The 11,212-nt window shown below is 36.6% G+C and overlaps 1 protein-coding gene and 1 pseudogene across 1 annotated transcript in view; both read right to left on the bottom strand.

Moving 5' to 3' along the window:
• The window catches only part of LOC107671766 (retinoid isomerohydrolase-like), an 8,367-nt pseudogene extending 6,628 nt beyond the window's left edge, over positions 1-1,739 (bottom strand).
• Positions 1,740-4,375: 2,636 nt separating this feature from the next.
• LOC107671733 (glycosylphosphatidylinositol anchor attachment 1 protein-like) overlaps positions 4,376-11,212 on the bottom strand; it is a 13,120-nt gene continuing 6,283 nt past the window's right edge. Inside the window, exons 9-14 of the mRNA XM_016464678.1 lie at positions 9,918-10,114; positions 9,646-9,799; positions 8,911-8,982; positions 7,292-7,488; positions 7,040-7,210; positions 4,376-5,530 (exon numbers count right to left, since the gene is read on the bottom strand). Coding sequence (XP_016320164.1) covers positions 5,287-5,530; positions 7,040-7,210; positions 7,292-7,488; positions 8,911-8,982; positions 9,646-9,799; positions 9,918-10,114 — 1,035 coding nt within the window. The 3' untranslated portion in view covers positions 4,376-5,286. The remainder of the gene's footprint in view (positions 5,531-7,039; positions 7,211-7,291; positions 7,489-8,910; positions 8,983-9,645; positions 9,800-9,917; positions 10,115-11,212) is intronic.

Genomic DNA, 11,212 nt, shown 5'->3' with positions numbered 1-11,212 from the left:
AATAAATGCAGCCTTGATGAGCAGAAGAGACTTCTTTAAAACACATTACAAGTCTCACTGACCCCAAACTTTTGACCGGTAGTGTATATATACTGTATATATACACACTGTATACTACTAAACTACTAAAAACTAAACTATAAAAATAGCAAAAACACAACAAAATAACTAAAACTTTAACTAAAATAAAAATGAAACAAAAAAACATTCAAAATATTAATAAAAACTATAATAGTATCTCATTGATACTAAAGTAACACTGATACGTTTTGTATTATTTTCTTTTAAAGAGTTGAATAGAGCAGGAAACAACACAATACACACAGATTATTAAACAACATTACTAAAACTTTAACTAAAATTAGAATTTAAAAATATTAAAAAAATGATACCAAGTATTAATAAAAATATAATAGTATCACAATGATACTAAAATAGCACTGATACGTTTGCATTATTTTCTTATAAAGAGTTAACTGGAGCAGGAAACAACACAACTGAAAGATTATTTGATTATTAAACAAATTTACTAAAATGATAAAAATAACACTGATGAGAGCAGCACAATAACAAAAAGATTATTTGATTATTAAATTTACTAAAACTTGAAATGAATAAAAAAACTGATTCAAAATATTAATAAAAACTATAATAATATCTCAATAATACAAAAATAACACTGATAGGTTTTGCATTTTATTCTTTTAAAGAGGTAACGTGAGCAGGAAACAACACAATAACGTGAAGATTATTTGACGTACTTGCGGAAATACGTGACCTGTCCATTGCTGAAATCAAACTTGTGCATGAGGGCCTGGCCATCGAAAAGATGGTAGAAGGGCTCCGATCCGACCTCAAACAAACCGGGGCCCAGACGGAGCAGACTGCCTTTTATAAACGAGGGGATGCGGCCTACAAACAACGCACATTACACACAAGTGTTTTTCTTCAGAACTATGATTATCCATACACTGGAGAATGATGATTAGTACATATGAGCAGCTCAAGTTTAAATGCAACTCAAGCTGATTCCAGAAATGTACTATTGAATACTACTGAAAATCTAGAAAACAAGCGCACATCTAGAAAAAAATGCAGGTGCACTGTTACAAATAAATGTAAAAAAAAAAAAAAAAATTCATCTGCAACATTTCAACTCGGAAAGGGTTTTTGTCAGATCAAACAAGCACATCATTTTTTTTTTTAATCGGATGAATTTGAGTGGTGGATATTAAAATACATTTACAAAGGAACATCATTTTTTTTCCCATAATATTTTCAATTAATATGGCAAAAAAAGTCATGAAAACAGAAGAAAATACCCGTGACGGTTGCTGGAAGAGGTTCGTTCAGCTCCTCCACAGTCTCAAAGATTTTCTTATAGCCTCCAGCAGGGTGTTCAAAACTGAAAAGCGAGGGGAAAAAAAGCTTTCATACAATTTTCAAATACAAAGGATGGAAAATCTGAGAGAATCAATGCACGGATTTTGCCATTTTACAACATCACTCACTACATACATGTTTCCAATGACATAAACAGGACAGCATAAATCAAAAATATACTGTTCATCCAGATATGTCAAAGCTTGAGAATAAAAAAAAAGTCACTTACCGGCTAACCATGATCTCTGCTGGGACAGTTGCGTCTGTGACTCGGCTTGTTCTTCTGGGTTCGTCAGCAGAGCCCTGAGTTTATGGGGTTTTATACTCTTGCACAGGTTTACTCTAACTTTGACTCCTGTTACAGCCAATGGCAGCATTTACTAAACAACAAGCCCATTGTACAGGAGCCGGAGATGCCAGCTACAATAACCATTCCTTCATATAGGATTTGAGATTTTCACGCAGCTGAAAGCTGATGCAATCAGGTGCACAAAATGTGATTGTACAACATAAGAAACATAAATCAGCTGACAAAACCCCCAACAAAGACCTTATTCAGCCAATAATAACACTGAAATTCATATGCAGCAGTTTTCATAACAATGCACACTTGTAACCAAGTTTTAGAATATTTCCACATCAGTTTAAAATCTATTAGGAGAGTAAAAAAAAAAGACATTGTAAATAAACAGTAAAAAAATTAATAAATATACATACACACACACACACACACACACACACACATAGATAATATTAGATAAGATAAGATTTTTCACTGTAAATTATTCAGAAATTGATAAAGGTGATGACTGATTGTTTAAATTTTGAAAGCTAGATTTCCTGTTTTTTCAGGTAACGCAATCTGGAAGGCCTTTTTCTTTACCCCTGACTTCTACCCAGAGAACAGCTCTGCCTGCTTCCACACTCATATATATATAGTGAAAAAATTGATTCCATGACTAAAGTCAGTGTATTCTCTTTCTATATTTAACGCTAACAAAAGTCTAAACCACTATGTTTTGTCTCCAAATGCTCTTTGATGAAGAGATGCGGTGTAATCCAGGCATATTATTGCAGCACAACCAGCACATTGTTTGGCCTCAAAAAAGTCTCATATATGCACCAAACCTATTTTTATGCCCTTTTTAAGCCAGTGCTGCTTATTTTATTTTGTACGTTTTGTAGGTCACACAAGTATAAAGGGTTTTGTTGCAGCAGCTTCCTGTTTTTATGACATTCCTGAACGGATTTGTATTAACTGTGAAGAATGCTTGTTGCAGCAGCACAGCCAAACTAAACAAGCGTAGCATTGCCAAAGAACACTTCTGCACGAGTTCCTCTTAAAACAGCGTTTATGAGAGATTGGACAAAAACATAACATTCAAGAAAAAAAAAACTATGATACAGCCTATTATAACATATTGTCTATCAAATACATATCTATAAAAGGTGGCAAATCAAAATGCATTTTTATTTATTTCTTGTATGCTTGCTTGTAATTCCACTGGCTTCTCATAATTGAAATTGTTAACCCAGTGGCATTTTTTTATCTCGAGTTTCTTCATGCATGTTTAACGGTTCATTCATTGAAAAAGGACAGCATGTGAGAAGCGTGCACCGTTTTTGAATAACTACTGTGGAAATGTCAACACTTAAAGGGATAGTTCAACCAAAAAATGAGTTATGTTATCATTCACTCAACCTTCAAAGTCGTTCCAAAAGAAGATATTTTGAAGAATGTTGATAACCAAACAGTCCCCAGTGACTTACATAGTAGACAAGAAACTGTTTGGTTATACATTCTTCAAAATGTCTTCATTTGTGTTCATCAGAAGAAAAACAATTTTTTGCCCCGAGTTTACAGCAAGATTATCATCCCATCATGTCATTATTATCAGCTTCAAAGTAAGGCATACACACATATTTCCTAGTGCGTCTAAACTCACATTCACATTTCATCTGTGACAGCTTGAATTTGCATGTGAGTGTTTAAAACGTGTTATACCACGGGAGCTGTTTCTGTGGCTTAATCTGAGCTCTCGTGTGTATTTACACGTGTTGAGAATGATTACCTCACGCTAGACTTGCTTCTATTCGAGAAAACAAGTAGAATACGTTCCTTATTTGGGGAACCAAGGTTACATATGTGACCCTGGAGCACAAAAGCAGTCTTAAGTCGCTGGGGTATATTTGTAGCAATAGCCAACAATACATTGTATGGGTCAAAATTATAGATTTTTCTTTTATGCCAAAAATCATTAGGATATTAAGTAAAGATCATGTTCCTTGAAGATATTTTGTAAATGTCCTACCGTAAATATATCAAAACTTAATTTTTGATTAGTAATATGCATTGCTAAGAACTTAATTTGGACAACTTTAAAGATGATTTTCTCAATATTTAGATTTTTTTTGCATCCTCAGATTCCAGATTTTCAAATAGTTGTATTTCAGCCAAATATTATCCTATCATAACAAACCATACATCAATGGAAAGCGTATTTATTCAGCTTTCAGATGATGTATAAATCTCAATTTAAAAAAATTGACCCTTATGACTGGTTTTGTGGTCCAGGGTCACATATACGTAAGTTTATAAGACACAATTTTGCTTTTCAAACCGCTTTAATCAGGATGTCTAGTCCGTTCTGTCACATTGTTTTTCAGCCTCACGCCATGAGCCTTATTTTGTATAGTATAGAGTTGGAAAGAAGAAATGGAATCAGAAAGGACCACAAGCCAGAGCGCAAAATTTCAAATAGTCATAACTTTATGCTTTACTCTGCTTCAGCGTTAACTCTCGTCTAAACTACATGTGTGTGTGTGTGTGTTTGTTAGAAGAGTTTAAATGTTTTGCCGGATCAGTATTAGGTATTATCTATGGCCAAAAATCTCCCTCTATGGACTATAGACGTTCTCACTAAATATTTGCTGGATGAGTGCTGGTCTGACCTCTGAGAACAAGTCTATAAAGAATCCCCCAAATCAGTTACTTGATCCAAATAGTTTTTATTGATCCTGATTAATTAGAAATATTTTTCCCTTACATCTCATAACACAGACAGTCCTTGTTTATGACCTACACACACATATACGGTATACTATAGTATTGTACTATACTATATATAGTAATATAACATTACATTTGGACGTTATTAATTTATTTTGTATTCGTATTCAAATGGTTGTTTTCATAATCTTAAGGTTTTATTAATATTATTAATTTATTAACTCTTGAGATGTGGGAAAGCTTGATTTTTAATATAAATGCACACACATAAGCAGCAGTAATGGTGACACTTTTATATTTTATATTCACATTTAATAATCAAAGACCTATTTGCATAATTCATCAGAGCATATGAATACAGCGTTGCCTGAAACAAACTGAATAATGCATCAAAGTCTTGGAAACTTGCTCTTTAAGGTTTAGTGTTCTTCTCGTTTCTGCCTTTTGTGATTTGTTGAGTTAACAAACAATCATTTTGTACAATTACGAATATCAAACCATATTAAATATAAGCTTCCAGTACCCCAGAGTTCAAAATGCCAAACTGCGCAAACTATAATAAGGTAAAAAATGAACCATTATGTCCACACATCTGGTAACAATATTGAATTTGAACATTTCTGCTTTCTTGTAATAATTCATTATTTCTGTCCTACATGTGTCTCTTCATGCAAACCCCTTCCCCAAAACTCAAACACTTGGATTAAAGTACTCTGAAGCCACACCATTAAATCCTTTTTATCTGACCTTTCTTTGGGCCTGACATCGTCCTAGATCTTCCTAACGCCAATCCCTAACAGCAGATAAAGCCCACAGATGAACAATAAATCTTCATGATTGGCATTCTTTTAAAAACAGCTCCATCGGAAGCGACTCGAGACATTTGAGAACGGTTAACTCCAGAAAAGAATGTTCCAGAACATTAGCCAGCAGGGATAAATGAAAAGGGCTAAGAGTGGATATACGAGCGATCCGTAGAGAGCGTGATCAAGAATGCCCTGCGAGATGACCGAGAGGAAGAGCATCCAGCCCTCGCTGACGCTGACAGGCGCTTCGATGAGCTCCTGGTAGATGAAGACGCAGTAGAGGATGGTGAAGGCAGGACTGAGCAGCACCATGGCCAGAGCGCTCAGAGCTCTTAACAGAGAGACCAAACACACAGCAAGAGACACGAGATTAGAGGCTCATCTAAATATGAGACCACAGACACAATTTCACACTGTAATATCACTGACCACAGACCACAAACTGAAGCAGCAATCAAATCCACACGTAACATGAGTACTGCAGTCAGACTGTGTGTGACAGAAACACTTTGTGTTCATATGAGTCACATGCAATCAATAACACTTTGTCCTACAGTAATAGCACGGAGACGGTTTCTCACAAATGATTAATCCTTATGCTGTTAACCATCATCCCCCCTTTTTGAATTTATGATTGCTTTGGAATCAGACCTGAATCTGTTTTTAAAGAAGACACCCAGCAGATTATTGAATGCTGAAGTGGAAGTGAAAAAAAAAAAAATGAAAGTGTAAAAAAAAGTTTATTAAAAGTTTACATTTATTGTAAAGAATTTACTGTGCTAAACATTTTTTTTTATTTTATTTCAAATAAGTATTTTACAAAACATATTGGAATCCTAGGTGTATATGACTCTCTTCTTTCAGACGAATCCAATCGGAGTTATATTAAAAATTGTCCTGGCTCTTCCAAGCTTTATAATGGCAGTGAATGGGTGTTTATTTTTTTTTCCTCAATAGTCCAAAAGTCGTCCAATAAAGTGCATCCATCCATCAATAATAAAAAGTGTCTCACACGGCTCCGGGGGGTGAATAAAGGCCTCCTGAAGCGAATTGATGCGTATTTGATTTCAGAAAAACATCCATATTTAAAGCTTTATAAACTGTAATCTCTAGCTTCCGCTAACTGTCGTACAAGCGTTCATTCCGGCGGATGACGTAGGTGTAGCTGGCATTATAAAGCTTGGAAGAGCCAGGATATTTTTTAATATAACTCCAATTGTATTCGTCTGAAAGACGAAAGTCATAGGATGGCTTGAGGGTGAGTATATTTTCATTTCTGGGTGAACTATCCGTTTAAATCAAAGCCATATGTCTACACAAGTTATGTTCCAAATTTGAAGTTGACATCACAAAAATTAGGTTCCTATGAGATTTAGTTTAGGTGCTATACCAAAAACAAAAAAATACCAAAAAATGATGCATTCTTCTGCAACAAATCAATATCGGTCACAATATCACTTCTATCAAAAAAAAAAAACAATCACCAAATATGGAACCTTGAATGTCAGACCTTTCCAACTATACGTTTTGTCAAGGTTGGGAAAATATTTGATTATAAAATCGTGTAGTAAATTTTGGAATAGGATACCTGACACCGTCCACTAGGGGGGATGAACCCACTAAACCCACCATTTTCATGGTAAAGGAATGTCCAATTTCAAAATATTTTGGCCCAAAAATATATATATAAAAAAAATTATAATGACCAGTGGGTCTCTCGATTTCAATAAAAAGATTTGCTTATATTGTGATGCAATACATTTTCAGATTTTCACCAAAATTGACTCCGATTATGTTCAGAGCATGCTTGACAAAGGATTATTTGTTGAAGTGTGCTTACTTGGGCATGTGCGGCGTCATGCTGGCGGTGATCGGCACCAGTGTAACGGCTAAGATGAATCCCAGAGAGAAGTTAATGAGGGCTGTGCAGCCCAACAGCACAGCTAGATAGAGCAAAGCCGTGAGTTTCAGCACTTTCCAGCCCTGCTCTGTGCCCTCTCCAGACAGCAACCTGTCACAGACACATGATTCACGTGGGCGAATAAACATCTGACACCATACAGACTGCGTTCAGATGAGTTTGTGCGTGTACCGCTGTGTGTTGTGCGGCAGGGCTAGGCCTGCGGTGTAGATGGCTACAGCAGTGAGCACCACAGCTTCGGTTTCAGACACCGGGAAGTGCTCCACAGCCATTTCCTGCAGATGAACAGGAAGCAGATACAGCGCCACACCTGTCAGGTGACTGATCACCACTGGGGTCAACACGGTCAACACGCCCGGACCGGACGGCTGCAGAGAAAGAGAAACAAATGTGACCCTGGACCACAAAACCAGTCATAATCATCAATTTTCCAAAATTGAGATTTATAAATCATCTGAAAGCTGAATAAATAAGCTTTCCATTGGTTTGTTAGGATATAACAATATTTGGCCGAGATACAACTATTTGAAAATCTGGAATCTGACGGTGCAAAAAAAAATCGAAATATTGAGAAAATCGCTTTTAAAGTTGTCCAAATTAAGTTATTGCCAATGCATATCACTAATCAAAAATTAAGTTAATATATTTACAGTAGGAAATTTACAAATAAAAAGAAAAATCTATAATTTTGACCCATACAGTGTATTGTTGGTTATTGCTACAAATATACCCCAGCGACTTAAGACTGCTTTTGTGCTCCAGGGTCACAAATGTAATGCAGGAACATCTGCAATGAGCTTCCATCACTGAATCAGATGTGTTAATTATATTTCTTCATTTGTTTTAATTACAATAAAGAGAGTTAACTCTCATGTTTTGTTTCAGTCATTCTGACTCGGAGATTATTTTCTTTTTCCCAAAAATGCTATTTAATGTTATTGCACTGGACTGAAACGTACTGGCTTTGCTCACACTACTTTTTCAGAATTTTTAGGATTTTTTTCCAATTTGCACAGGTTTTGTATTTCATTTGTAACTGATTGATTGTAGACCTCATAGATCTGAGTGTATGCATCTCAGCTTTTGAGTGAAAAAAAGCATTGTGTGTGGATAAATTGTTGCAATGTTCACTAAAAACCTGAGGTGCATGAGTTCAGATCAATGAGGCCTACGATCGATCGCTTACAAATGAAATACAGAACCTGTGCTAACCTGAAGAAAACAAGTTAACAAAAAGATTGAATCTATGATTTGGTGAAAATATAATTTGATCGAATCAGGTTAAGGATTTCCAGCACAACACAAGGGTTAAACAATTTTACTTCCATAACGTGACATTTTACAGTGAAACAGAATGAGAACGAAAAACAAAATAGACAGCAATGTATTCATCAGGAACTGATCGGATCATGAAAAGTGTGCATTTCTTAGCAGAACGGAGCAAGACCTCGGTTTGATTTTGCAGTGGGTTTCCAGTTCAATCTATCATTTGCTATTAATGCCATAACCGTTATTTATTTACTGTTTTAGCTCTTGGCAACATTTCAGAAGCACAGCATATCTAATATGTACAAATGTTGTAATGCAGACCAAGATACAGATGCTTTCATGCAATTTTACTTGATTACAGATATCATGAAAGAGAATCAGGTGTAGTTTTACTTGTACTGCCTTGAAGACAACCTAAGCAAAGCGTGCAACGACTTATCCCACTCTCCCATTTAAAACATTTATCAAATACCAATTTCTTTAGGTGTACTTGGCGTACATTTAAATAACACAAGACTCACTTGCTCTGCTTCAGTAACTCCATCCACTGCTTCCAGAGCAGGTGCTCCCAGATTAACCCAGAGATCCAGCGCCTGCAGCCACATTAAGGATTCTAACAAACACATTAGCTTAGTCTGGTAGTGTTATATTATGAAATACTGCATGTCCCAGGGGTTTTCGTTCAGAAAAAAGTCATTAATTACACCTCAACAATTTATAAACATGCATGGATCGATCTACAGCCTTAAGGCAAAAAAGCAGCAATATATGAAGCACAGCTCACACACAGAAGTCACTTTCGAGTGCAGTGAATCTCCATGACCAACTTAAACCCACTGCGAAATCTGTGTGGAGAAATTTGCTCTCATGCAATATTCCCAGTTGACTGGATTCCTATTAAAATCACTGGATTTTTCCCAGAAAAATTTTCCAAATAGTAAATGTGACTGCACTTTTTTTTTATGTAAAATAATTAAAAATACAACACTGAGCTGAGCTCAATATAGATAATTCTGAACGGTTTCTAATAGAGAAATATACCGTTTTTTTAACTGTATATTTGATTTCAATGACTCGTTCATCAATACTCCCAAGTCCCATTTATTTGTATTAGTGCTGTTTATTAGTTTCTTGTCTTCCTTGTGCATTTAGTCTTTAAAAAATTGGAAAATCTTGATTGTTTTTAAATTAGATTTTGACTTCATCTTTTTTCTTGCATTAAAAAACGTGAAGCGACCCAGTCCTGGAAAGGATACTCGAAGCAGTAAGATGACAGCCAGGAGGCCAAACGCCGGCATATAGTAGCCAATGGAGACAAACCGAGAGAGAGAAGGCAAGAGGTAGAAGAAATACGACTGGTGAAGACGCTCCAGGAGATTGTTGAGTTTACGGACCATTCCCTCCAGCAACCTGTCAAACAACGGTTAGAGGAGAAGGGCTGAATTCAAAGAAGATCAGAAAGTGTTTGACCGGTCATGGCTCTAAATTTCGACGTCACAGCTGATTTCTTGTGTAATACAAAACCAACCTGCCAATGGTGGCCACGTCCATCTTGTAGTGTCTGAAACCGTTGATGCCTCGAATAGAAGCGGCTTCGATGTGATAGCGGAGGAAGAGGCCGTGATCTCCCCAGGACCGTCCGCAAGCTTGTTTCAACACCATCAGCATCATGGTCTGAGCCGCGTGAGTGTAGCCCTCAGCCGTGTCCCAGTCATTCCTCTGGAGCTACGACACAAGCAACAACAATGCTGAGATGTAACACCAGTCTCACACTAGCCAATTCCAGTGGAAACCGTGTTGCCAGATTGGGCGGATTTGCTTCTGATTGAGCGGGTCAAATTTGGTTAGACATGTGGACCAAATTTGGACTGGTTTGGGATCAGATTGCTGGTTTTTAATATTTACATTTTAAAGGCTAATTGGTTAAACAAAACCCACTGTGTGAATTTATTGCCATGAATTTTATACTATACATTTCAGTAATTCTGATTGTTACATCAAAGCTAGCTTGTGATGACTTAAAGGGACAGTTCACCCAAAAATGAAAATGTGATGTTTATCTGCTTACCCCCAGGGCATCCAAGATGTAGGTGACTTTGTTTCTTCAGTAGAACACAAATTAAGATTTTTAACTCAAACCGTTGCAGTCTGTCAGTCATATAATGAAAGTGAATGGGAATCATGGCTTTGAGAGTCAAAAAAAAACATACACAAACAAAACCAAATGAAACCCTGCGGCTCGTGACGATACATTGATGTGTAAATACACGAAACGATCGGTCTGTGCAAGAAACTGAACAGTATTTATATCCTTTTTTACCCCTGATTTACTGCAATGTCCGAACTGTCCTGAGCGCGTTCGCGTCGTCTTCTTCTTCAGCCGGCACATGACGCGTCGTCTTCTTGCTTTACGGCGGATCGCAGACTTATAAGTGCATTACCGCCACCTATCTCTCAAGTGGACCATTGACACTCTATCTACAATCTCAATTAGGAGTGTCAATGGTCCATTTGAGAGATAGGTGGCAGTAATGCACTTATAAGTCTGCGATCCGTGACCTTTAGGTGGAGCATAACGAAAGTTTTCTGGCAAATCAGCAGTCTCACACACGAATTTAACCTTTTTCAAGTTTCATTGTGAACTTGCTAAATAAAATAGTCAAATGTAAAAACGCATCTATGCTTACGAGATATATTTAATCAAAAGAATCCCGTACATCCACATCTCTCGGTAAATAATCCATTGTGATTTGCAGTTATCACAGCCCAGAGCACAGCACGGCAGACTGACGGAATTGCAATTCGGTCCTACAAATGTCGGCA

This window comes from Sinocyclocheilus anshuiensis, unplaced genomic scaffold, assembly GCF_001515605.1.
Source record: "Sinocyclocheilus anshuiensis isolate Anshui unplaced genomic scaffold, SAMN03320099.WGS_v1.1 scaffold524, whole genome shotgun sequence".
Classification (NCBI taxonomy): Eukaryota; Metazoa; Chordata; class Actinopteri; order Cypriniformes; family Cyprinidae; genus Sinocyclocheilus; species Sinocyclocheilus anshuiensis.
Note: the sequence above shows the minus strand (reverse complement) of the source record. Positions and strands in the feature narration are given on the sequence as shown.